This window comes from Acomys russatus, chromosome 19, assembly GCF_903995435.1.
Source record: "Acomys russatus chromosome 19, mAcoRus1.1, whole genome shotgun sequence".
Classification (NCBI taxonomy): domain Eukaryota; kingdom Metazoa; phylum Chordata; class Mammalia; order Rodentia; family Muridae; genus Acomys; species Acomys russatus.
In genome coordinates, this window is record NC_067155.1 from 56,180,625 (window position 1) to 56,207,368 (window position 26,744).

Below are 26,744 nucleotides of genomic sequence, written 5' to 3' on the forward strand. Positions count from 1 at the left end.
CCAAGGGAAGACAAAGAGAGCTGGCACCCATCCAAGGACAGAGGAGACACCTGGGGACTCACTTAGTGGCCCGCTCGGAGATCCGCACTTCCAGCTTATGGTTGTCCACGATGTGACCCTATAACACAACACAAAATGACCGGACCTGGTCACTGACCCATCGTTCCCCTCAAGTCCCCGAGGTTGGTGGGAACCAAGGACAGAGATGGCTTTGACACAAAAGTGGTTCCCTGAGCTGAGCGGCAGGTGGCCAGAGAGACCCAGTCCCCCATGTACTCCTGACCTCCTGGGTACCCAGGGAGCCATTTCCACTATTAGAGGAGGCATTCTCAGGGAGAGGAGCCTGCAGGTCTAGTTTGCAGACAGCTCGCTCTAGCTCACAGGCTCTTTCTTCATGGACCGTTCGTTCTAAGCCACCCGAGGCACACGTAAGCTCGGCTCTAACTGCAGTCCCCAGCTGCAAAGCTGGTACATTAGCAAAATGACCCCTAGAAATCCCTCGGCTGTCCCAGGAAGTGCAGCCCGTGGGGCTGGGCACGCACGATCCCTAGCAGTGATGTGTACACACGTTCCCACATAGGACAGCACAGGGTGCGCATGCAAATGCCGGGCTACCCATTCTTGAGAAAGATGAAGAAGAGAAAATATAGATGCCCACGTGCAGAGTTGAATTTGAGTCAAATGAAGACATGGGAGTCCAGGAACGAAGTGGGATTTCTAGGCAACGAAAGACAAAAACCTCACAGGGCACAGGCTGAGCTACATCCTTTGCCCTGCATGGCCTGAGAGGACTGTTGACGCACAGAGCTCTGGCTATCTTTATATTTTTCAGACAAGGTCTATTATATAGCTCAGGCAAGCCTATGACCTGCTAATGTGGACCAGGCTGGTCTGGACTGAGAGGTCCTCCTGAGTGCTAGAATTAAAGCTGTATGCCTCCACACCTGGCCTTGTGGTTGTTGTCTTAAGCAAGATTCAGGTCCCTCTAGGGCAGCCACGGGCCCCAGGCCTGCTGTTGCTGTTGAGAATCACAGCCTGCCTCTTTGCCTAGACTCTTCTCAGCCCTTCCCCCAACTTTCTCCTTGGTCCAAGCTAGGGTGACGTCTTGTGAGGGGCACGAGGATTCCCCACTTACCTCCTGACCACCCATGCTCCTCACAGCAGCTGGGGAAATGGTGCTAAGACTCAAGTCAGAGTCCCAGGCTGGCCCTCCAAAGGGCCTATAAGAAGGTCTTGGCTTCTACACTCCTCTCCTCACTCCCGCCTTCCCAGAACCTTGCCCCAGTGCTGCCCACCATACTAGCCCCTCTCTGCTTCTCAAACGTACAAAGCTCATCCCTGCCTCATCCCTGCCACAGGCCTCTGCACTTGCCATCCCCAGCTCCCAGAGCTCTGAGGAGATGATTTCTCTGTAGTGACAAGTATTGGCTCACTTGCCACCTCCTGAAGGAGCCTTCTGTGTTTTCTGGAGTGTCCCCCCAGGGGAGGCGTTACTGTCACAGTGCACCTGTCACTGCGCTCTTGCACGTTTGCTCAGGTCTGAAACCTGTCTCACCCCAGCAGAGAGAGGGTCAAGTCTAGTTCACACTCATGGTCCAATAGAGTACTGGCTAGACAACCAGATGGGCCTGTGTGTGTGCACAGTCCCACGTGCTGCACTTCCTGGGATAGCTGAGGGATTTCTGGGGGTCATTTTGCTGATGACCAGCTTTGCAGTTGGAGGCTGCAGTTAGAGACTATCTTATGTGTGGCTCAGGTGGGTTAGAATGGTCCATGAAGAAAGAGCCTGTGAGCTAGAGCGAGCATGTTTGGAATCGTGATAAAAGAATGAATGAACAAAGCCACCACAAGAGAGAAAGGCCCTTCATCTGTCTTGGGCCAAGGTCTCCCCACGATGGCCCAGAACCCCGGCTTACCTGGAGCTGCTTGAGGGCTTTCTGGGCCTGCTCTGGCTTCTTGTACTCCACAAACCCAAATCCCATTGAAAGTAGCACTCCTGAGGGAAAGAGAGAGAAAGGGGGCGGGGGCGGAGCTCAGACCAGACCATATGGGAAGACTCCATGGATGGACCCCACTTACTTTCTCTTCCCTTTTCACACCCCTCTTCCTTAAAAAAATCAAAAAAACAAAACCAAAACAAACAAACAAACAAAAGCCTCGGCTTGTGCTAAGAGATACAGGACCAGGCATTAAGGTGAACCACCAATGGGGCCTCCTTGGCTATTAAATAGCAGATAACTGACAATATAATTGACCCCTTGATCGGGCCCTGCTTTTCAGAGGGAGTGGGAAGTAACAGCGATGACCATGGTACAACGAGCAGCATCCTGGGACCTCCCTAAGGAACATCAAGTAGGCATCATGGCTCTCCGTAACCACTCAGGAGCATGCTGAGCCAGTCCATGTGGTATCCTTGCCAACCGTGCCTAATCAGAGGGACTCTGGATGGGGGTGGCCTGGTCCTGCCCATCCCTTATGAAGCCAGGAGGACAGACAGGACTCAGGATAGTCCCTGGGCCCAAAGACAGACCCGGGGCATATGTGCCCACTGGCCAGGGAGGCACAAGATTAATGAGTCAGTAGAATGTTCTAGAGCTTGTTCCTCTGGGTATTTCCTTTGGGAAACAGAAGGGAAAGCCCCAGGGCAGCCATTTCTTGGCATTTCTGGGAAAGTTCCAGAACAAAGAGGTAAGAGGAGGAGCAGAGGTTTCTGCTCCCCACTGCTGCCCCCATGGAACTGTTTCAAAGCTGCTTACTATTAGAGAAAGTTCTAGAGAGAGAAGAGCCCAGTGTGTCACACCTGGGTCTTCCAAAGAGCAGGAGGCCTGAGGCAGGCCAGAGGGTGGTAGGGTCCTGTCTCCTTCTCTCACACACTCCTGCTGAGTCAGGGGGATAAATACCTGCTTTATTCTTTTTCTTGGAGACCGTGCAGCTCTTTACAGCTCCTACTCTGGAAAACGCCTGCAAAAGACAAGTTCCTGTCACCGGGCAGTGGCCACTGCTCCTTTAGGTGAGGAGCCGCCTCTGAGGTGAACCAGGGGGCCCCTGAGGGGAATGAGGGGGCCCACACTGTCATCAGGCCGCAGCCTGAGGGTGTCCTTCCCTGTCCCCTGTCACACTCACTTCCTTCAGTGTTTCCTCTGTGGTGCTGAAGTTGAGGTTCTTAATAAACAAAGTGCATCCTGGGACACTTTCTTCCTCTTCCTCTTCCTCCTCTTCTTCCTCGTCCATCTTGCCTGTGAAGGCCTCTGCTCCTTCTGGTGAAGCCTTTTCGCCTTCTGTGTCGAGTGCTGTTCCCATCAACAAACAAACCAGTGTGTTACATGGGGTCACTGCCAACACAGATGTCTCAGCCTAGAGCTCGAAACCTACATTACAGGGCTCCTGTATTGGTGGGGAGAGGGGATGAGAGGAGAGGGAGGGAGAGAGGGAGAAAGGGAGAGAAGGAGAAAAGGAGAGTGAAGGAGAGATGGGGGAGGGGAAGAGAGAGAAAGAGAGGGAGGGAGGAGGGAGAGACAGAGAGGGGTGGTATAAGACAGGCAGGCAGACGCACAGATGACTTGCTGTTGGTCCCATTTAAACGGAGCCCAAAACTGTGAGAGCTAAACAGGCCGAGGCTGCATTGGTCTTAACTTTAAATAAATTACTACGTGTACTATGTCTTTGACCATGAACCTATGCAAAATGCTATTTTTCCTCAAAAACCAACCAACCAACCAACGGAACCTTGATGAACTTTCAAACTAAAGTCCAATTTGAAATTTCTCCACATTGTAGAATGGGGCTGAGACAGCTCATTGTCAGGAACCCTGGACCCGAGGGATTGAACCCAAAGCCCCCTGAGGCACTGCTGTCAGAGATCGAGCGAGCGAGCAAGGGAGATGCTCGCCCTGGAGGTCAGAAACCAGAAAGGTCAGAACAGGCCCAAGTGACAAACTGCTGTTCTAGGTTCTCAGTCTAGCTTCTACATGTGGGCGGGACTTCCTGGTGCTCAGCTCTGTCCATCAGAGGCTCAGCCCTTCTGAAAGCCTCAAACTAGTTGTAACTGAGTGTCAACCCCACAAACCTACCCCTATAAGCCCAATGGAAATGGCACAGTGACATCAATGACACAGTCACCTCTCGGACACAGTGGGAAATTCAGTTGTGCCCTCAACTCTTTGTGGGCCTAGCCCAGAGCCCATCAAGCCTTAGCAAACAGGTTTGTCTTCCTGTGGGGTTTTTAAGAAGAGGAAAATGTACCTGTTTTAAAAAGTCACTATTAATTCTTACACCCGAAGTTGGTAGCACTTGGCTTTCAGCCTCAGTTGGGGCCAGCAAAGGAATCAGTTTGCTGGCTTCATGCACCACGCCCTGACCTGTGCAACACTGCTGACCCTGTCCGCTCCCATCCTCGATTTGGACTCAGCTAGCTCTCAGCAGCATCCACTCAGGGGGCAGGAGCCAGACAGCCCTGGCAGTGTATCTGAGGCTCTGCCTGTGCCTCAGAGCGTGTTCAGATGCTCACAGGGAGGCGACTCTCATCTTTAGCAAGGGACTGAGAAAGGTTATGGTCAGTATCCAAGATGGGCAGGTCCCTCCCTAGCAGGCCAGCTGCAGCCTAGTCCCAGCCTCAGGAGGTAGGGGGCTTTTTGCTGGTACCTTATCCGCGGTATGCAGCTGGTCTGCCCAGAACTGTCCCAATGGCCTGCCCAGAACTGTCCCAATGGCCTGCCCAATTTTCAATGAGCCAACCTACACCAGGAAGAATGCCCCACTGAAAATGCAAGACATGCTTAGGTGCAGCAGGCGTTCTTCTCACAGCCAAGGCAGGGCTACCCTGTCCTGGCACTGGAAAAGAGGTGGGGAAACTACAGGTTTAGTGGAGCTAGGACACATGTGCAGGCCACACTGGCTCTGCCTTGAACTAGCTGTGGCAGGGCCAGTGGCTGAATCCCTACCTTAGCACCTCATCTGCAGAATGGCTATGGTGGGTTGAAAGAAAATAGCCCCCATAGGCCACAGGGAGAGGTACTGTTAGGAGGCGTGACCTTGCTGGGAAAAGTGTGTCACTGTTGGGGTGGGCTTTGAGGTCTCATATGCTCAAGCGAGGCAGTGTGGCAGCCTCCTTCTCCTGCCTGTGGACCAAGATGTAGACCTCTCAGCTCCTTCTCCAGCACCATGCCTGCCTGTATGCCACCATGCTTCCTGCCATGACAAGAATGGACTAAATCTCTGAAACTGTAAGCGAGCCCCAATGAAAAGTTTTCCTTTATAAAAGCTGCCTTGGTCATGGTGTTTCTTCACAGCAACAAAACGCTAAGACAACAGCATTTAATGAGGCCACGGCAGTGCACGGGCATAGTGCACACATGCGCACACACACGTGCACCCACTCTACCCACCTCTGGAACGCCATCAGGTAACAGCGCACGCATTCTCCCTGAGGGTCCTTCCTGCCTACTGTGTTACAAAGCATTCAACTAGTCCCTATTTCCTCAGGTTCCCTCTTTTCTGAGCTCCGGCCCCATTGTGAAATCACCTTCCTCACTGGCTTAAGTAAGAGTGGAGCACACCAAGCGTGAGGCTGGGCCCGGGACAGTGAGCTGCACTCCAGAAGCACCTGTGGAAACTAGTCTCTCCTATTCAGCCTGTGCCTGGAGCACAGGGCCGGCAACCATGCTCGCTGTGCTCCTGAGTAGCTGGGGGGTCACAGACACAAGTTCCGACCTTGGGCGGGTTACTTTGAGTCACACGCTGTCCATGCATGTGACTTCATTTGGGTCCCACAACATCTCAGGGGTTCCCTCTTTCTCACCAACTATAAAGGGGGTCAATAAAGGCTCCGCTTACAGAAGGTGCTGAGAAAGAGCAAGGAGGGACCAGGGAACCAGCCTGCACAAGCATCCAAGAGGACCGTTTCCCATCCGAAACCTCAGCCCTGTCCTGTGCACACTGCACATTGCCTGGTTGGCCCTCCTGGAGCTGCTGAAGGAAAAGCTGTGAGTCCCTGACTCTAGAGGCGAGACAGCACCAAGCAGGGAGCACTGGCCTTGTCTCTTCTCCTTGGGGTTCTGAGAAGGCCTGCCTGTAGGGTCTGACCTTTCTAAAACCTACTTTATTTGAGATTTTCTAATGCTTATACTTCCCTTCCGTCCCACTTACCCTAGATAGGAGAGAAAAGAGGTTAATGGGAACAGGAAAAGTAGACCTTAGGACTTAGTTCCTGGGAGCAATTTTTCTGCTGTAGTGTCGGCCAGATTTTAGCAGCCCAGCAATTAAACCAAAGTTGCTGCTGGAACCTGGAAACAGCAACTGGAACCCAGAGCCCGGAAGTGATCTCTCTAGGTGCATCTCGAAGTGGAGCAATGAACAGCCAAGCAATACCAAGGCCCCAAAAGGCACGCACGCGCACGCGCGCTCGCGCGCACACACACACACACACACACACACACACACACACATCTCCTCTCAAAGTCTGTACTAAGATTTGTTTCTGTTGGCAAAACCCAAGGCTCTGCATGAGGTGGTTCATCTCCTAGTGGATAAACATCTCCTGATCTCTCACAAGTCTGTTCCCCATCCCACACTTGGGATCAAAACAAAACATGTTTACATCCACTACACCTGCCTGCACCACACATCTGGGGGACCTCATCCCAGCCACCTTATACCTAACCACTAGCCCTGCTGGGACCTGCATCTGGGCCCAAGGAGGGCTTGAGGTGGCTAAATGCCAGGTGACAAAGACAAGGTGTTTTTTTGTTTTTTAAGTGTTTCTGCTTTAGCCCCAAGCGGGGAAGACAAAAGAGAGACAAAACAAAACAGAAAAACTGGGTACCATGAAGTCCAGATGGATGACAAGAGAAGCAAGAAGAACCAAAGGAGGGGTGGGGGAAGGAGCTAGAAAGGTGGAGGGCTGGGCAAGGGCCAGGGCTGAGGTGAGCTGGTGGGCTGCAGGGACCGGGGAGGGGCAGGGAAAATCCACTTCTGCCTCAGTCAGTACAATGACAGCCAGTCACGGGCGGCCACGGGGGCGTCATTATAATCAGGCTGTAGGATTCCCCAGCCCCTCCCCACTCCAGGCTCCTGTGAGGCCTACAGCGACAGGCTGTTATCAGCAGCAAGCAGCTTTGTGGGACCTCCCCTGACTCACAGCCCTTTATCTGGAGGTGAGGGTCTTGGTTGTGGGAAGATAAAACACGCTGTTCCTGTCCCTCGGGACTCATGCAGGGACCGGAAGCTCACTGCAGAAAAGCCTGCCCACCCCTCCCCCGCTTGCCTGTGAAATCCTCGGCTGGGTCCCTAGCACTCCAGGTCCTCACCCTGCAGGGATGGGGGAGCTGGCCAGCCAATACCCTAGGAACAATATGCAGTGGGTAGGGGCAGGAGGAAACTCAAGAGGACTGGGGACAGTGTAGTCAGAGAAGGATGAAAGGAGCCACGGGGAGGTGGGGGGGTGGGGGAGGGGGAGGGACGGACTGAGACAGCTCAGGGAACCAGAGCAGCTCCAGACAGTTAAGGATGACATGAACGAAGTGCACCTGGGTAGGGGTATAGTCAGGGACGGCTTCCTGGTCCAAATTTGGGAGGTTAGCTGGGCCCTCCTCCCAGCTGAGGTTGCCTTGGCGCAGTTAACAGGCTGTGTGGCCTTGGAAACTAGCCCCTCCCAGGGTCAGGACCTGGTCGGGTGGGGGTGGGGTGGGTGCAGACAAAGGGACAGAGTACCAACCCCAGACCCCAGTGTCAGGAAACCTCTAGCTCCAGAGAAATGTCTGCACCCAAGGCCACCAGTGATACTGCTCAGTCCAGCTCAGCTGCACTACCTGCCCCCAGCCACCCAGGCGGCAGCTCTGGGGAACAGGCTCTGTGGGTGTAGCCAGTCTGTCTGCACAGTGGCTGTCACGCAGCTCTGGCTACAAAAGCACTATGATGCCACTTGGTTCTCAGCCTGTAGGTGACAACAGTAACCTTGGGTACCCTAGTGGCCATCACCCATGTTACAAAAACAGAGCTCAGAGAAGGGAGGCACTCTCCCGGCCATGGCAAGGAACAGGCCTCTCCCCCAAGCACAGCACTGCTGCTGTTAGTCTAACTTAGGTTCCACTGACCACACAGGCTCGGGCCACAACCACCTAAAGTCACCCTCACGCGTCACAGTGTGCCAGTGGCTCAGGACACAAGCACCACCATAACCAGCCCTCCCGGCACAGGAGTGGAGTGACAAGGCTCCCACTGTCTTCACAGCCTCGACATTTATCTGTGCAGCTGTCCTGCCCTATGCCTAATGGCTGAGTGGGGTGCCGGGCACCTGACCTCAGTGACAGCTTGGCTAAGACAGAGTGAAAAGGGAGAAACAGAGTATAAACTCCAGTGTTTACTGGGATCACTGGAGAACAGGGAGGGATGCCTGAGGACAGGTGAGCAGAGCCCTATCTTCGTGAGTGGTTCAGGGCCTCACAACCTGACACTGCTGGCCAGTCAGGAGATGGGCCTCCCAGGGTGTATCATTAGGGACCCTGGCCCTGGCTAATTCTCATGTATTTGCTTTTATGTCAAATGTACCTCGCAGGCTCAAGTGTAGTAGAGAGCTGAGAAACAAGGCAGCTGGAGGCCTGGGGTGACGTGGGGTAAAGACAAAGCCAGGTAGAGGCGGGCAGCTCAATGGATAGGCACCTGCAGAGCATCCACAGACTGAGGCTCCAACCCCAACCTCAGTGAAAATCAAATGGGGAACCACAAGAAGAAATATCGCTTGATAAGATCACGAGGGATTGAGGGGACCTCTGGGGGGAGGGGGGAAGACAGACAACTGTGCTGCCTCCTAACAGATGCAGGAAGGGGTTTGCACGTCTCACCAGCTATCTGAACGTGACAAACAGAATGTGTCAGGGTCAAAGGGCAGAGACAGAGAGGTGACTACCCATCTGGAACTATGGTGCAGCCCTCAGTGGACAGTGAGCAGAGACCTCAACCTGGGCAAGGATCCGAACCCTCCATCTGCCAAACCTCGTTACTCCTTCGCTTTCCTTGCTGCAATGTATCCTATGTCCACATACTTTAATAGGGAATAGGGTGTGGCCCACACACCTGTCACCCAGCCTGTGGTCCTAGCACTCCGGGCGCTTGGACATCCTTAGCCACATGGGAAGGTTGAGACTGCCCTGGGCTACATGAGAAAGTCAAAACAAAGCAAAGCCCAGTAAATTCCACACCACACCTTGACCCCCCCAGTCCTCAGCTTGCTGGCTCCACTGCCCAGGGCGCACCAGGGATGTTACCCGGATGCTTCATGTTCTCAAAGGGACAGGTACTCCTTCCTGATCATCAGTCTGGATGAGGGAGAGCTGTCCTGCACCTAATGGCAATGATGCATCTGCCCCTTCCCCACAGTGAAGCACCAGCTAAGAGGACCACTTCCTTTCCTGACCACCAGGGGGCACTGTGACACCCAAGCTGCTTCAGAGGATGCATCTCTGGCTGCTGGAGACAAGGTTCTCAGAGTCTCTTTCAAATCCCTGTCAGTAGATTCAAATCCCAGACAGCACACTCAAAGACTCCGTCCCTATAACCTTCACCCTAGAAACTAAAACTTGGCTACCTTATGTGACAAGATCCCAACGGTCCACTTTTTAAAGGGTGTTGGACACTCCTGCGCAATCTATCCACAGGAAGAGTAAGGGACATGTGGCCAGCGGCCTAATGACAGCCTCAGCTGCCCCACCTCCCAACACTGCCCACTGCACGGTGACCCCAGACTCTGTGCTCTTACCAGTCTCCCGTTCTGCCTCTGCTTTCTTTGCAGGCCGCTCAGATTGGGAATCTTTTTTCTGGGAGGCTACGCCGAAGACACCGATTGGAGCCCACTCCAGGTACAGGGGGACATGGTGGAACTGCAGAGACAGGGGTGCCAAGGTGTGGGTCCACATCAGAGACCCGGCTCTCTCAGTACCCCCTGACAGAAGAGCCAGAGACGACAGAGCCAGGAGAAGGCTGACACGGAGCCCTTCCTGGATCAGCTAGGTCCAGGGCCTCTCTCACAGCCAGGTACGTGGGTACAGCCTGCATGGACTAACGTGATGCCGAGGTCACGAAGCACAAAAGACTCAGAAAGACAGACAGAAAGTCCTTGTACTGGCTGAATGGTGGCTCCCCAAGAGATGGTCAAGTCTTGACCTCAAGCCCAAGCCTGTGACAGTGACCTTCTTGGCAATATGAGGCAGATTCTGGGGTGAGACTGTCCTGTGCCATCTGGGTGGGTTGTAAGGGGGACTGGGTGAGACTGCAGCGACAATCACGCCTAGGGCCACTGGGACTATCAGCAGTAAGAATGTCTGGGACAGACTCTGCCCTTCTGGCTGCCAGCTTTAGAGACCATATACCACAGCCTTATGTCACCAGGCTGGTGGCCACTTGTCACAGCCACCTAAACCAGGTGTGGTGGCACATGCCTTTAGTCCCAGCACTTGGAGGCAGAGGCAGGTGCATCTTTAGAGTTCGAGGCCAGCCTGGTCTACAAAGCGAGTCCAAGACAGCTAAGGCTACACAGAGAAACCCTGTCTCAAAAAACAAAAAACAAAAAAGCAAAAATAGCAGCCTAGGAAGTTCACACCTGCTATTTTCTTTAAGCAAAAGTTAGGAGGCAGCCCCCGGTACAGTAGTCACGGCCACCACAGGGCAGCAAGCTCCAAGAGAGAAGGTAGGTTTGGGCGGAGCCTGCACATGAGAGGCCCATGCCACCTCACGGCAGCTCTAGCTTTTAGAGTCTCTCTGGGGCCCCACCAAGATCAGTGGCCATACCTTGGAATAGGCCAGGTGCCTGAAGGCCTTGCGGGCCTCCTGGGGCTCTAGGAACTCTACGATGGCTGTGATGCCACCTTCAGGCAGAAGCACGCGGCCCAAGCTGCCAAAGCGGCCGAAGATCTCCTGTAGCTCCGCAGCCAGCGTACCTGCCGGGAGGTTCTTAGCCAGGATCACAGTCTTGCTTCGCTCTGCTGCGGCCTGAGGGGAATATGAATGTGTGTGAGGGCAACAGGAGGGTGACTGAGCATAGCTTCAGATTGGCCATTGGTGTGGTCAGGGCTGGAGAGCAGAGCTGGGGAGTTGGGGGGTTGGGTGTTTACTCACAGGGACTTTGCACACTCCATGCCCTACAGACAGCTCTGCAGAGGGGCTGGGGCCCATGACTCCAGACCACACCTTCCCCAATTCACCCCAAGCCTCAGAGTCCAACAGACCCCAACTACAGCCCAGACTGAAACTCTAGGGTGGCCCCATGGGCTTATAAAAGACAAGAGCCACAACTCGGTGCCCAGGCTCCTTTCTGGCAGCGCAGACCTGCCGCCTAGGTGTAGAAGCAGAAAGAACTGGGGACTTTTGTCCCTGGGTGCAGCCTTATTCTCTGCAGGGGATCCTCTGAGGGGCCAGTCCTGCTCTGCCCGACTACCACGGACTCACTGTGTGCAGTAAGGACTCACCTGGCTGAAAGAGTCCAGGCTGACGCCGTTGTCAATGAGGAAGTTGCGGACCTCCTGGACCAGCTGGGTCTCTCCTAGAGCCACACGCACAGCCACGCTGCCCTTGGTCTCCTGTGGGAGGCAGGGAAGAGGCGCAGGTTGTCGTCAGGAGGTGGTTCAGAGGGAAATGCGTGTGGTCCACACCCATCATTCTCCAGCCAGGAGGCTCCAGCCCCCACAGTCCCTTGGAACTCCCTGGGCCCTTTCCAGCTTGTCCCATGGCTGCCACGGTGCCCTCCCCTGGCTTTCTTCAGGCAGATGGCCCTGCTGTTCTTCCTGCAGCTCACTGCCTGCAGGGGCTTCAGCCTCAGCCACCTCAGCCTCAGCCAGCTCCTACCCCAGCCTCTCGTGTCACCTCTGTCACCTTGCTGAGCCGCCTAGTGTGACTGTGACCTCCCATTTGTGTCTCCTTTCACTAGAGGGCACCAGAAAAGCAGGTCCCCTTCAGCCCTGGGCATGGCTGACAGCTGAGCCACAGCAACGGTCCCCTTAACTTAGATCAAACTGTGGCTGCTCAAAACAGTGGCCAGTGTCACTAAAAGGTGGCCTGCTCCAGGTGTGAAATACACGGCAGCAACAGATGAAGAAGGAAAAACGGCTCCTTTTTCATGTTGGTCACAGGTTCCAATCATAGTATTTTAGATATGCTGTTTAAATGCCGGGAAAATCAGCCTTGCCTGCTTCCCTTGCCTCTCTGAAATACAATCACTTTCTCATATGTGGTGTGCTCGGTGTCCAGGGATGATGCTGAGCCTGTGTCGATAAATGATAAGGCAGGGGTGGAGCTATATGCACAATCAACATGTGTCGTCAGGCTGAGCAGGTAACAAGCATGCTCCCACTCCACGTGTGGCCTAAGAGAACTCAGCAGCTGACCCCTAGGAAAGAGCGGATATGAAATCAACCACAACACAGAGGCTCTTCACTCACATGGTCAAACACTTGGCTCTTAGTGGCGTCGTACTTCTGTGCGATGGCGTCAGCCACGGCATTCGGCCCCATGAACAGCGTGTTCCAGTTATGAGAGCTGAGGGGTAGGGGGGGTAAAACAGAGAGGGTCACATGGTGGCCGAGCAGGTCCATTCCTTCTTGGAAGCCAGCCTGAGCCCCTCCCTCCAACTCCCACCTTGTGTGCTCGGCCCATGACCGCAGACCAGCGGACTGAGGAATCGTGTCTCAGCCCTAGCTCTGGCCGGGGACTCTGCACTCTGCACACATGCTTTTCTATAACCCACACAGTGCTGTAGGCGGTGGGGAGAGGCTGTTTCTGGTCTCCCCATACCACAAATGGGGAAACTGAGGCCCTGAAAAATCATGGACTAGGCACACCAGGAAGAGCGAAAGGTGGGGCCGAGGGCAGCAGACCCTGGGACTGGGGCTCAGTGGCCACGGTGGGTTGACAAGAACCTGGAGCTGTTGGCTTTGTCCAGGGCCTCCTTCTTCTTCTTGTAAGAGGACCCGGGGGTATCGGCTTCCTGGCTGGCTTCTTTCTTGATGGTGGATGGTAGCACATGGAGCATCCTGCCCTGGAGGGGATGGAAGGAGGATGTAACACAGGTGGGCTCCACTCTCAAGTATGCCACCTCAGGTCACAAGAGCTCTAGATCTATATCTGACTACAGGGGACAGCAGTGAGACCATGTAGTTTGTGGCCGTTTGAATGAGAGTTGACTCCCTATAGGCTCATATGTTTGAATGTTTGGTCCCCAGTTTGTGAACTATTTGGGAAGGATTAGGGGGTGTGACCATGTGGGACGGGGTAAGTCACTGGAGGTAGGCTTTGAGGTTTCGAAGGTGCATTCCATTTCCAGTTAGCTCTCTGCTTCATGTTTATGGATGGAGATACACGCTCTCAACTACTGGTCTAACGCCATGCCCTGTCTGCCTGCTGCGATGCTCCCTATCCTGATGGCCACGGACTCACCCTCTGAAACTGTAAGCCCACAAGGAACTCGTTAAATTTTAAGACATAGTTACTTTCATCCGTGTGACACAGAGACCTGTCATTGTGGTGAGGCCAGCTGACACCACTACATGTTTTTAAAGATTTAATTTTACATACACGTGTATATGCCTGAGCCCAGGAATGTGCTGTGTGTGTGTGTGCGCGCGCGCTGCCTTCAGAGGCCAGAAGAGGCCACTAGAGTCCCTGGAGGTGGAGTTACAAGTGGTTGTGTCTGGTCCAACATGGCTTCTGGGAATTCAACTTTGGTCCTCTGGAAGAGGAATAAATGTTGATTTTTCTTCCTTTTCTTATTTCTTTTTTTGTCCTTTGAGACAAGGTCTCACTATATAACCCTGGCTGTCCTGGAACTCCATATGTAGACCCAGCTGGCCTTAAACACAAGAGATCCCCCTGCTTCTGCCTCCTGAGTACTGTGGGCCCAGAAAGTACTCCTAACTGCTGAGCCATTATCAGTTGGCCCTGGAAACCTCCCTTTACAAAGCCCAGCTGTGGCACTCATGGCCCCACAAGCTACAGTGAGGGAACGTGAGGTCTACGCAGCGGGACACAGGTCCACCTGGTAACAATGACATCCATAAACCATGGACTAATACATAGGCCAAACAGGCAGCCCCAGGCTCAGGCAGGTATGCTGTACACCTATCTACCTGCTGCTGCAAACAAACGGCCTGAGGTGCTTGGGCACACCATGGCTACCACGCTTCCCACTGCCTGACAGCAAACGGCAAGGCCAGACCCCTGCCTTTAGAAATCACACCCTCTAAAAACTCATGCGAGGTGACAGCATTGCAGGCCACTGTGGGCTCTCAGCATGCTCACCTGCTTCCTCCAGCCCAGCAGCCAGCCTGACTAGTCCCGAGCCAACTCACCTGGAATACCTGCCCATCCACCTCTGCATAGGCCTTCACTGCGTGCTCAGGGAACATGAAGGTGACGAAAGCAAAGCCCTTGGGCTTCTTGGTCAGGCTGTCGATGGGGTAGTGGAGTTCTGACAGAGGACCTGGAGATAAGACAAGCGTCAGTCTTCTGTGGGCCAGAGCACTGGGTAACAGGAGTGTGGGCCCCAGCCAGGCGATGGGTCCGATTGGGGAAGGTCAACAAATGGCTGTTCTGGACCAGCTCAGGCTGCTGGGTCCCACAGGAGAGCATGGCAAGTGTCAAGCGGCTTATCAGCCCAAGGTTAAAGGTGTGGGCTGTACACAACTGCTCTGGTGCCTGCTCGTGTACAGGCCTGTTTCCTCAACTATAAAATGCCACAAGACCCCTGGTTCACAGGACAGGTGTGGGGTGAGCTGTGCTAACACATGAGGAGTGGAGCCAAGAGTGCCCCCTACAGGTGGTGCCCCGTAAGTGCTGAGACATCTCTGCACAAGCTGGGCAATGCTTCCTGCTCTGAACACGGGGCATCACCATGCCCCCACCATGAGTCTCTGGCTTCCTAAATGGACACCCAGTCTACACAAACCCCCTCCTTCCATTCTGGCCGAGTCAGGCAGGAGGCAGGGGGACAGGCTGGCAGGACACTGTGGGCACACAGGGAGATTTCACCACCTTGCCTACTTTCAGGTCCCTCTGGAGCCTCCACACCCAAGCTGTCCTTAGAAGAGACATGGGAGTTACTGCAGGCATCTTACGAGTGTCAGGACCTCAGCCCCATTTACAGTCCTGCTGCCCTCTGTGTAATAATGCTGACCCCATGGGCAAATGCAGCCCGTGTCCAGGGAACTACAGGCCTGAGAGTTTTCAGCCCAAGAGCTTGCCTGTCTCATGTGAGGCCTTGGGTCCATGCCTAATGCTGCTAGGAAGAAAGTTAGCACATTAAAAAGACCAGCCTTAGGCTCGGCATGGTGGTGTACCCCTTTAATCCCAGAAGTTGGGAGGCAGAGGCAGGTGGACCTCTGAGTTCCAGGGTAACCAGGACAGTCATACATAGAGAAACTCTTTCTCAGGGGGTGGGGGGAAGGAAAAAGAAAAAGACCAGCCTCATGGCCAGCTGATTGGCTGTCTAGCCTGGACAGAGGACTTTGGACAAAAGCTGGGAGTGGTAATACATGCACATAAGGAGGGTGAGGACCGCTGCAAGTTCAAGACCAGCCCGGGCTATAAAGCAACATCTTGTTTCTAAAACACAAACCAAAAGACTTTTGACAGCCAAGTGTATCAGTGTCTAGTAAGGATGGGACAGCAGTGTGGACAGCATGAGGCGGACACAACCCTCTCTCCTCTGCTCCACATTCTGAGGGTGAAGAGAGGCCCACCCACATGCTGAGGAGCTGTGGGGGCCTCTAGCTGCTGGACACAGATGGCACCCAGGACCAGCGGAGCGGCACCCACCATAGGCAGAGAAGAGTTTCTCCAGGTCTTCCTCGGAGCTGGTGTAGGACAAGTTCCGCACGAAGAGCCTCCCGGAGTCAGCCAGGTCCTCCTCCTCCTCATGTTCCCCGAGCGTGCGGCCCTGCCAGGGGGTGGTGCTGCTCTTGGAGGGACCGTGGGCTGTGGGGGCCTGCTTCTCTCGGAACACCTCGATATAGCGTCCACCTGCATGAAGACGGGTCAGGGCTGTGGGGTGCCTGAGGTTGCCAGAGCCAGCGACCCTCCCCCGCGCCCCCCACCCCCCCCCCCCCCCCGTCCCTTCAGCCTAGGCTCTGCTGCCATCCAGAGCCCGTTGTCTGTACACATGGTCATGTCTGCAGCAGACTGTTCCCCAGGCTGCAGCCACATTCACTGGCACCTCGTTCACCTCTCAGTGGTGCAGCCAAAGGCCTGAGGAGCTTGCAGGGCCATCCTAGATGGGGTCTGGCCCTCCCTTGTCACTACAGCTGGTCTTTGCTACTTTATAGGTTTTCGTTTTTTTTTTTTTTTTTTTTTTTTTTTTTTTTTTCCCCATTAATTTATTTACTTACTTTACATGGGTTCTTCTTTTTCTTGCCCTTTAGCCCCAGCCCCTGGTTTCACTCCCTATCACTAGATAGGAGAAAAAGCTTAGATAGGAGAAAGAGAGAGAGAGAAATTCTTGATTCTAATTTCTCTCTTGTTTCTTCTTCGAGCACAACTACTAACAAACCGCAACCAACCACCCCGCCACCTATCAGCATTTATATACCCTCTGAAAAGTTCCCAGAATTCCAAAGGTCTCATAATCACAGAAACTATCTGCAGCTGTTGAAACCACACCTCTGCTACAGCATGAGGCAAATCACAGTTAGCTGCTGCAAAGCCCCCACACCTGGGGTTAAAACAAAAATGTATTCTTATAATATTTCTGTTGGGGAGGTCTGATGGCACTCAAAGAAAGAATAAGCAGGCTACCAAGATGAGACTTGATAGCCTATGGCCATAGAGTGGGAGAGGAGGTCCCCCTCGGTCATAGACCTAGGGGAGGGGAATAGGGTGAAAGCGGGAGGGAGGGAGGAGCAGAGGATACCAGTGATGGGATAACAATTGAGTTGTAATCTGAATAAAATAATAAAATAAAAAAAAAAACTATTTCTGTGTTTTTTTAAATATAGAAATTCTGGAAACCAAAATTGCGGAATTCTCACTACACTTCTGACTGGCTGGTCTGCCTTGGGAGGGCCTCACATGACAACCTGGCCTGGGACGCTGAGAGAGTGAACTACATTTGGTGTGCACCTCTCACCCCAGATGCTCACCCCACTTCAGCCAGCACCCATCCTCTTCATGCACTCTGTCCCCTCCTCCCTCAGGAGGCTCTGTCAACAGCCCCCACCTACATCTGAGCCACTTGTCCATGCCAGGTAAGGATGTGGCCTCCCCAGTCAGCCAGTGTCCCAGGCTGCTGAGACCCAGCAAGCTGCTCCAGGGAGCCAGGGCCCAGGTCAGTACGGCCTGCCCGGCTCTACACGCCACTCAGATGAATGGCATTCTCCATTTAGGGCTTTCCTGTGTTCACTCTGTGGCCACTCGAGGGGGTGGGGCTGCAGACTCCCTGCTGGATCCCCAGGCCTATCGTGTGATGTCATCATAGGGACGACCCTCACTGATGTCTGACGTGCCCTTACCCATGTATTCTCGGTTGCACTTCAGAGCTTTCTTCACTTCTTCTTCGCTGCTGAGATCCACAAAGACATACCCTGAGAGGACAGTGATGAGGAGAGTCACAGGCAGCCCCGACACCCCAACAGCTGTGTGAATGGGCATGTGGATCCCAGGAGCAAGCAGCAGGGCCTTCCTGACCATGCTCGCCCCACCCTGTTCCCAAACATTCTCTAGAGAAGAGTTGGTGGAGGCTATACAGCGACTCAGTTCAGGATGCTGATAGCCTGACGTCGCTATGACAACCACCCCTGGAGCTCAGATCCAGACCAGGAATCCTTCTTGAGGGGAAGCCTGACTTCGTCTTTGTTTTTTTTTCAAGACAAGGTTTCTCTGTGTAGCCTTAGCCATCCTGGACTTGCTTTGCAGGACCAGGTTGGCCTCGAACTCACAGAGATCCGCCTGCCTCTGCCTCCCCAAGTGTTAGGATTACGGGTGTGCACCACCACGCCCTGCGGCCTTGTTATTCTTAATCTGATACAACTTCCCCAGCCCCAGTCCTCACACACCTGCACCTAGGCTGGAGCACATGACTGAAGCCCCGGAGTGGCTGGGCCCCACTTCCGCGGCTCCTTCACAGCCCTGCTTACTGCCCTTAAGAGCGCCATGTGTATTCCAGCTGCAAGCCCAGCTGGCCCTCTCTGCTGTAACAACCCAGACATCCTCCCCTGCTCCCTGCCCAGTCTCTAAAGTATCGTAAAGCAGGGGCACCACCTCTGCAGCAGACTAATGTGCTATAGATCTCATGGAGTGGGCAGCCCTCAGGGTCAGCTCCTTAGCTCCTCATTCCTGGGTGACAGGCCCATTCCACTGTGTACAGTGACTGAGGCTGACCCTGGCTGTGCCGGAGGTCACAGGGCTAAGCAAAGCAGCTGAGCTGGGGTGGAGCTCCTCTGCCCCACAGCGCCCTCTTCAGGTCATAAGGCTTCTAAGCAGCTGAGCTGGGGTGGAGCCCCTCTGCCCCACAGCGCCCTCTTCAGGTCACAGGGCTCCTAAGCACCTGAGCTGGGGTGGAGCCCCTCTGCCCCACAGCACCCTTTTCAGGATTAAAAGTGAAACCTGGGTTGGTACAAGATGTAGTAAAGCCAGGAGGGGTGCTGGGGAGAACCAAGAAAAGGGATGGAGACTGAACTGTCCTAAATGGGTGCTTGCTTTCCCAGGTCCTCTACACAGGCATCTTCTTGCCAAAGACCCATGACAGCCTGCAGACTGTGGACTTCCTGTAGCCACAACACCTTGGTTGTGGTTCTGTGAAATGCAGCCACACGCCTGCTGCATCTCCCGAAGACTCCTGGCCTGGAGGGTGTCCATTTCTCCCAGCTTCAATTCTGGGCGATCCCCAGACTCTCTGCTTCATGACGGCTAAATCTAGTGCTCTGAGGCCAGGAGACCAGAGTGGAATCCTGGGGCCATGCCACACACTCCACGAGGTAGAGTGGTCCTCTGTCAGCAGACACACCCAAGGGCAGTGCAGCAAGCTCAGGACCCCGCATCTACCAACAGAGTGTGTGAGCCCGTGGGTGCAGTGGAGGCTGGGAGGGAGGGAGACACAGCTGGCAAGGAGTCACTGGACCAGACCACCAGACGCAAGGCCAGCAGACTCTTGTCTTTGCAGATGGACTATGCTGAACTGAGGGCAACAGACAGCAAGAAAGAAATAGGTGTCCTTAAGGAGGCCTGTGGTCGGCAGCCTCAGTGCTGAGGTGCAGGGCGGCCTCTCTGCCTTACCTGTTTTGTTCCCGTGCGCATTTCTCACTATTCGAATGGCTACTGGCTTCAGGGGCGCCAAGAATTCCATGACGTTTTTCTGGAAGGAAAAGAAATGTGTTTCCTCTTCTATTTTTTTTTTTTTTAAAACAAGTTTAATATTTCATTGGGCCTGTTAACAATTCTAAAATTTTTTTAGAATCTAAAGCACCTGACAACCGAATAAGGGATGTGGCTCAGTGGTTGAGTTCTTGCCACCCCCCGACCCCCGCCCCCAGTTCCTCAGAAAAGAGAAAGAGGTGCCTGCCAACTGGTCTCATGCTGTATGTTAACTTAGCATTAACATCACACACCCTGGGGATTGAACTTGGGTCCTCAGGCTTGCACAGCAGGTACTCTTCCCACTGAGCTAGCTCTCCAGTCTTGTGTTTCCTCCCGTTTTAACAGCGAGCCTGTCCACTCTGGCACCAATGTGAGGGAATAGAACCAGTCTTCACACTGCCATCCCTCTCCTTCCCATGGCAGAAGACCCTTCGCCCCGCTCCTTCCATCTCATGACGTCACCTGATCCTGGCACTCCCCGCCCCCCGCCCGCCCTCCTCTCTGCATCCTGTCTGCGGTGAAGGCCTACCTCAGTGACATTGAAGGGAGCTCCCCGGAGCTTCACGGTGTAGGGGGTGGTGGGTTCCTTCTGGCTGGCTGGCTTCTCTACCTGAGTGATCACAATGAGGAAATGGCTGTGGTGAGTACCTGACACCCACGTGGCAGGTGGTGGCTGGGACACCCTGGAGCTGAGAGGGGCACCAGCTGCTGGGGGAGCTGGAGAATTCCACGAGAATCCTGCTTGCTGTGAGCTAAGCCTGGACCGAAGTGGAGCTGGCAGCTGTAGCACCTTTACCACACCTGAGATGAGGGCTACATGCCGAGCCTGGCAAGCCTCTGGCAAACCTACAGAGGCCCTGGCCCCAGGAAGGAACCAGACGTATCACTAAGGCAGGGCTTTCCCGGTGTCCAGCTGGCAGTACAATTCCACAAGGATGCTGAGGTCAAGACCCACAATTCCAGAGTTCCAATAACTCCCAAGAGCCTCTGCTCTCTGTTTCTCCCTTGAAGCCCAAACCTGCCCTGCCTGAAACACTGTCCCTGGCAAAGTCTGTCCTGGGCTGCTGTGTACCCCCGACTTCTTTCATCACATGAACCTCAAAGGCTACCCTGGCTTCAGCTGCAGGACCTACGCACAGTGACTGTATCATGGTCACCTTCGTGAATCCGAATGACCAGATCGTGGCGCTGCAGAATCACATAGCATGAGGTGAGGTAGAGACTAGAGGTCTGTGGGGTGGGATGCCTCACACTCAGGGGTGACAGGTACTGAGAGTCAGTGCTGGCATGTGAGCGCCACACTGCCACACAGCCTGGACAGGGCACACTGCTTTGAATGGACAGCAAATACAGTGAGGAATGGAGGCCTCTCTCCCTTCCTCATTGCAAAGCATAGAGCAGGGCAGAAGACTGGATGCTCCCAGGAAGCGGATGCAGTCCCACCTGAGTATCTAAGTGTCCTGACTCTGCAGCAGAGACCCTCAAGGTCTGACATCTTTGTAATCTAAGCTTCAGGCTCCAAGGCCCTGCCCTGCCCAAGACCTGCTTCCTCACCAGTGCAGAGGACTGTGCTGAGAATCAGGGGCTTGCCAAGAATGTTACCCAACATGCAGTGGGCCCTCACATGTCACTGAGAAGCTTCCTCACAGCTGTTTATCTCGCTGCTGTATAAGGCAGGACCCGCCCAGCTCACTGACACCATACAATTCCAGCAGCAGACAGCTTCCCAGGCCAGCACAGGGACATATGCTGTGAGGACATCCTGTGAGCAAGTGACCTTCCCTCCCAGTCAATTCCCTAGAGAAGAGGCTACAAAGAACCCCAGGTGACTCAGTTTCTCACTCAGCCCTCACAGACATAGATACAGACTCAGACAGAGAGACAGACACACCTTGCCAGCAGCTTCCTGAGGCCTCCGGCTCCCAGGCATGGCTCCCCGGCTCCCATTCTCCTGCTGGGCTGGGGAGGCAGGCGAGCTCTCATCTTCCTCAGCCTCACTGCCTTCTTCACAGTTCACTGCCTCGTCTTCACTGTCCTCTTCGTCAGAGGATACCTCTGCCCGCACCATCTTGGATTTCAGGTAGTCCATGTCAGACAGCCCCTCCTGCACGGCCGCCTTCGGCTGCGGACCTTGTTCCTCTGGGGACACAGAGGTCAGCGACCTTCGTGAACGGAGACACCATGCCCACCACAGCCAAGGCTCTCTCACACATATGCAGCTCCAGCCAGTTCTCTGACGAGCGACACTTGGTGACCTGGGACACACTTTGCATGTCTCTCCACCCAACCCATGGCACATGGAGACCTGTCATGCTCCCTTTCACCATCCTGGCCCCTTCCCGCCCTCCACTCCCACTCCGCAAGATTTAATTATGTGTTTGTCTGTGTGTAGGTATGTACACATGAGTGCAGTGCCCACAGAGGCCAGATGAGGGCACTGGGTCCCCTGGGACTGGAGTTACAAGCAATTGTGAGCCCCTGTGTGGGTGCTGGCCCTTTCCAATAGCCCTCATCACCAGTGAGTGTCACATACAAAGTGTCCTTTGTATGTCTGTGCCAACTACATTGCACTGGTGTCCATCAGGCCAAGGCCTCTACACTCCCAGGAGTGCAAGCCTCACCTTCGTGTTCCTCTGGGGCTGGCTCCTCCTCACTCTCCTGCCCTGAATCCGAGTCGGAGTCGAAGTTCAGATAGTCCCCGGCTGGCTTGGGTTTCGATTTTGGGAGCTCAGAGTCCAAAGCATCGTTTGCCCACGTGGCCACTTGGGTCCTCTTCTGATGGATGGACAGGAACTCCTGGAACTCGGCATCTTCCTTCAGCTGTGGCAGGGCGGCCAGGTGGGAGGGGCAAGAAGGAGGGAGATGAGGCAAAGGTTTGGGAGGCTCCGTTCTCCAGCCCTCCCCCTGCACCCACAAAACATTCACCTTCGCCAGGTCACTGGGCACCTTTTTCTTCTTCTTGTCCTGAAAGTAGAAGGCAGACAGGGTCACACTGGTGATGCGGGAAGGAAAAAGGAAGTGCATTGCTCTGGGCACCCACTTTCCAGAACCATCCAGAAGTTACTCTCAACTGCTTCCCAGCCAGAGACCACCCTGCCATCCTTGGGCATAGAGCTGGGGCAACACCTGCGTACTTTTTTAGTGTCTGACACAATAGAGTCTTGCGATGGCTGCTTGGGCTGGCTTGGCTTCTGGGTGTGTTTGCTCCAAGCTCGGGGCTTTGTTGGGTCTCCAAAGGACTTGCAGAATTCTACCTGCGTGGGAAAAAGAGCTGGTTTCCACAGCTGCTGAGGTACCCTGGCACGTATGTGTCCCCTCAGCACCAGGAGCATAAGTTTCCCAGAGTACAGTGGTCACTGACTTGCTAAGTGTTTTAAAGTGAATCACTTTCACCCCCAACCTAGAGAATGTCCTCCAAAAAGTCATTTTGGCCACTGCCATTTACAGTCTCCCATGCTCGCCAGCAGACAGGAAATGTCACTGCCCTCTCTGCTCAGATGAAAAAGTTAAAGTGAGATTGAGGGGCCCTGGAAGCAAGTGATGGAGCAGACAGGACTCGGGGCACATGAAGACTAGGAGCCCACATTCACTTCCTAGGCCAACAAAGGATGCCTGAGAAGTGGCACCTGCCTGGCGCAGAGTGACAGGGAGTGGTGGCTATTGGTCACCAAAGCAAGATCAGCCAGTCACAGCAGAAAACAAGTGTAGGGTAACTGGGACAGCAGGGGTGACCACAGGGTGTGAAAAAATACTAGGGACCATGCAGGAACTGATGTCTCCCTCAGCCTTGGCACCTCCAATACACTCTCAGAGGCAGCCTCTGGGCGGACATTCCAGGCTGTTATTGGTCAGCAAACCACTTTATTCCAGAGATGCCCCTTAAGAAGAAGTAACTGCATCTATCACTTCTGTCAGAAGTATACTATGAGTTCAGGGTACAAAGGTCAAACAACAGAAAAGGGTACAATGAGAGTTAAACTCACTTTAATTCATCAGAAACTCTGGAGAGGGCAGATTCCTAGGCACTGATGCTTAGGCACTTGAAAACTGTGTAGCCCTGAGGTAAGGCACACTCTATGGCAGACAGGATGAGAGACTCCCTCAGACTCACTGTGATCCGGGACGTGTCGATAAAGCTCCGGTGGAAATGGCTCAGCGCTGCCTGGGCCTCCTCCTCCGACTTGAAACCTATGAAACCGAACTTGCGGAACTTGCCATCCTTGGTGAACTTGAGGCTACAGTCGGTCAGCGTGCCAAAGGCGGCAAAAAGCTGCCGGAATCGCTCCTCCTTCATCTGGAACAGAAGAGGGCATAATGAGCAAGGAGCTGGGCATCTCTGGAGCAAAGGGACAGACAAGCTGGGACGCCTAGACCTGAGACATTCAGGTGGCAATGTGTACTTTTGTTTTAGGGTGGACAGGTCCAGGCTCAGAGCCTGACACCAGCTGAACACCCCTAAGAAGGCTACTCGCTTCTTTGATGAGGAAACTCCAGGGCACCTCACATGGTCTCTTTTCTTATCCTGCCCCCTAGGAGGACATTAGCAATTATAACAGCCACCCTGTGGCTGCAACCCCGGCAAACGAATACCCAGCTCAGGCTTGTGCAAATAAGCAAATGGACAAAGGAGGCAGTGCAAACATTTGCTAACCATGGGAGAAAATAATGGAGCCCTGATTTCCAGCACCTGGGACTGCACTACAGTACACTGCAAAGGGGACTATGCAAGCCTGGCTGGCCTCAAACTAGAGACCTGCCTGCTTCCCTTCCTGGGGGGTTGCTCCACCACACCCACCCACTGCAAAAGGGATTTTTTCTGCTATGTTTAACAACCTGGTGACAAAGCCAGGCATGGTGATGCACCCCTTAATCCTAGCACTCTGGAGGCCAAGGCGTGCAGGTTTCTTTAACATCTGTCAGCTTGGTCTACATGGCAAAGGCATAGGCCAGCCAGGGCTACTCATGAGACCTTGTCTAGAAGAAGAAAAGAAGTCCTGAGATGAAGCTGGGTATGGAGGGGAGGCAGACGCAGGATGATGGCAAGTTCAAAGTCAGCCTAGGTTACAAACTTAAGAGTCTGTTCCCCCTTTAAAAAAAAAAAAAATCTAATGGATGAGAGCATCCTGCGTCTCCTGGGGACTTCAGTGCCCTCAGTGAGGTAGGAGGCTCAGAGTCTGAGGAAGGGGGTGGGGGAGAACCAGGAAGCCAGGTGTTTTTGATGTTGAAGGCTGGGGGGGGGGGGGTGACAGAAGTGGCCGTGAGTCAGAGAAGGCACTGGCCAGCAGATCCTCTAGAAGCCTAAGACGATGTGCTGGCAGCCATGTCTGACCTGCAGCACGAAACCATGACGCTGTCACGTCAAACACCCCCCACAGGCAGCCCGTGTCTGATCAGACCTTGACATTAGGCTTGCTGGCCTCCAAAATGGCAAAAAATAAAAACAAATGAACAAACAAAATACTGGTACTGTTTCAATCACTTTACCAAGGAAGTAGAGAGAAACTAACACGCCATTACTGTAACATGGTTAAAAAGGCCCACGGTGCAGACAGCTGGCTCCTACCATTCTTAAACCAGGCAGATTTTTTGCTTGTTTGGCTTTTGGGGAGTGGTTCTCAACGTGTGGGTCCCGACCCCCTTTGAGGGACATATATTGATACTCTGAATATCAGATATTTACATTACACTCGTAACAGTAGAAATATTACAGTTATGCAGTAGCAACAAAGTAATTTTATGGTTGAGGGGGGGAATCACCACAACATGAGGAACTGTATTAAGAGGGTTGCAGCCTTAGAAAGATTGAGAACCATTGCTCTAGGGGCATGTGGCCCCACCAACAGCCAAAATAAAATTGATTTCTTTTTTCCCACATCATCTTCCTATATAACCCAGGCTGGCCTCAAACTTGCCATCCTCTGTCTCGGTCTATTGAAAGCTGACAACACGTGTGCACCACCACACCTGGCTTTGAAGTCCGTGGCTGAGCTTGCTCTGTCGTGAAAAAACAAACAAACAAACAAACAAACAAACAAAAAAACAGTAAGCGTCCTAGTCTGCTTCCTGTTGTGATACACAGCAGGACCAAAAGCAACGCGGGGGAGGAAAGGTGTTAATGTGGCTCACATGTATCCATCACTGCCTATCTTGCAGGGGAGCCAAGGCAGGAACTGAAGTAGAGACCATGGAGGAACTCCGAATACTTACTTGCTCAGCTAGCATTTTTTTTTTTTTAAATATACAGCTCAGAAGCACTTGCCCCGGGGGGTAACACCACCCACAGTGGGCTGGATTCTCCCACCTCAACCATTCGTCAGTGTATCACAGACTCGTCCGCAGGCCAATCATACGGAAGCAATTCATCAACTGACGGCCCCTCTTGCTAAGTAACCCTGGTTTGTGTCAAGCTGACAAAATTATCCAGCACAAGAAGAGGTCCTCGGAGTGCCCTGCATCCAGCCGCCTATCATCACACAGGGTCCGCTGGTTTCTTCCTTTACCCGGCAGTTACCAAAGGCCTGCCAGGTGTCAGGTTCTGTGACCATGGCTGAGTTGCCTCCACTCCACTTAAGAGAAACCACTAAATGCCATTTCCATCACTCAGGTCCTCGGGGTTCCCTCGCCACCTATTTCCCTCAATAGTCTCGTAAGTGGAAGAGTGAACAGCGTGGAGCCATCAGGGTACGCAAGTACATCGAGAGGGCCGGAGTCCGAGGCACAAGGCGGCTGGCATCTGCCTGGAGCAGGGCTATCCGTTTGGAGTCAGGCACCCATGAGGGGGCAATAGTCAGTGAGGATAATTATAACAATCGTGGCCACTTTCCCCGCTTCTTTAGCCGTCACAACAGAGTCCAGCCCCACTGGGTTCCAGACCTAATCCCGCCATCCTTCAGCCTCCTTTTCAGGACCCTCGCTCCCACTTCCGGGCCCCCATCCCCGGCTCCTGCTCACCCCGTTCGGGAGGTTCTTCACGATCAGACGCGACATGGCTCCCAGGTCTCCCTCGCTTCTGATTCACGCACCCTAAAACAGCAACTTCCAACAACTTTCACGCCGCCTCACTGGGCGCCGCCATCTTTAGTAAGTCACGTGGGCCCATCCAGGAAGTGGGTGTGGCCTTGTTAAAGCCTCTCTATGGAAGTCAAACCCTTAAGAGGGAAGGCAAAGCCTGAGAGCTTGCATTCTGCGCAGGCGCACTTTCTCCGCCAATGCCCACAAGGCCCGCAGGGAGCGCTGATGCCCAAGCTCCGCAGGATGACCGACAGCTGGGAAAATAGAGATTTTTTGCTTCCTTAACTTTTTTTTTTAAGGTAGAGGCAGGAGAATCTCCGAGTTCTGGGACAGCCTGATCTTCAGAGTGAGTTCCAAGACAGCCAAGGGCTACACCGAGAAATCCTGTTTCAAAGAACATTTTTAAA

The 26,744-nt window shown here is 53.7% G+C and overlaps 1 protein-coding gene across 1 annotated transcript in view; it reads right to left on the reverse strand.

Moving 5' to 3' along the window:
• Rbm19 (RNA binding motif protein 19) overlaps positions 1-26,421 on the reverse strand; it is an 82,141-nt gene extending 55,720 nt beyond the window's left edge. Inside the window, exons 1-20 of the mRNA XM_051161607.1 lie at positions 26,278-26,421; positions 23,438-23,620; positions 22,461-22,580; positions 22,252-22,290; positions 21,948-22,146; positions 21,218-21,465; positions 19,856-19,936; positions 19,246-19,324; positions 17,484-17,555; positions 15,796-15,999; positions 14,331-14,461; positions 12,903-13,021; positions 12,426-12,522; positions 11,457-11,567; positions 10,780-10,980; positions 9,752-9,872; positions 3,124-3,290; positions 2,901-2,961; positions 1,917-1,996; positions 63-118 (exon numbers count right to left, since the gene is read on the reverse strand). Of these exons, the coding sequence (XP_051017564.1) occupies positions 63-118; positions 1,917-1,996; positions 2,901-2,961; positions 3,124-3,290; positions 9,752-9,872; positions 10,780-10,980; positions 11,457-11,567; positions 12,426-12,522; positions 12,903-13,021; positions 14,331-14,461; positions 15,796-15,999; positions 17,484-17,555; positions 19,246-19,324; positions 19,856-19,936; positions 21,218-21,465; positions 21,948-22,146; positions 22,252-22,290; positions 22,461-22,580; positions 23,438-23,620; positions 26,278-26,313 (2,405 nt within the window). The 5' untranslated portion in view covers positions 26,314-26,421. The remainder of the gene's footprint in view (positions 1-62; positions 119-1,916; positions 1,997-2,900; positions 2,962-3,123; positions 3,291-9,751; positions 9,873-10,779; positions 10,981-11,456; positions 11,568-12,425; positions 12,523-12,902; positions 13,022-14,330; positions 14,462-15,795; positions 16,000-17,483; positions 17,556-19,245; positions 19,325-19,855; positions 19,937-21,217; positions 21,466-21,947; positions 22,147-22,251; positions 22,291-22,460; positions 22,581-23,437; positions 23,621-26,277) is intronic.
• Between the last annotated feature and the right edge of the window lie 323 nt (positions 26,422-26,744).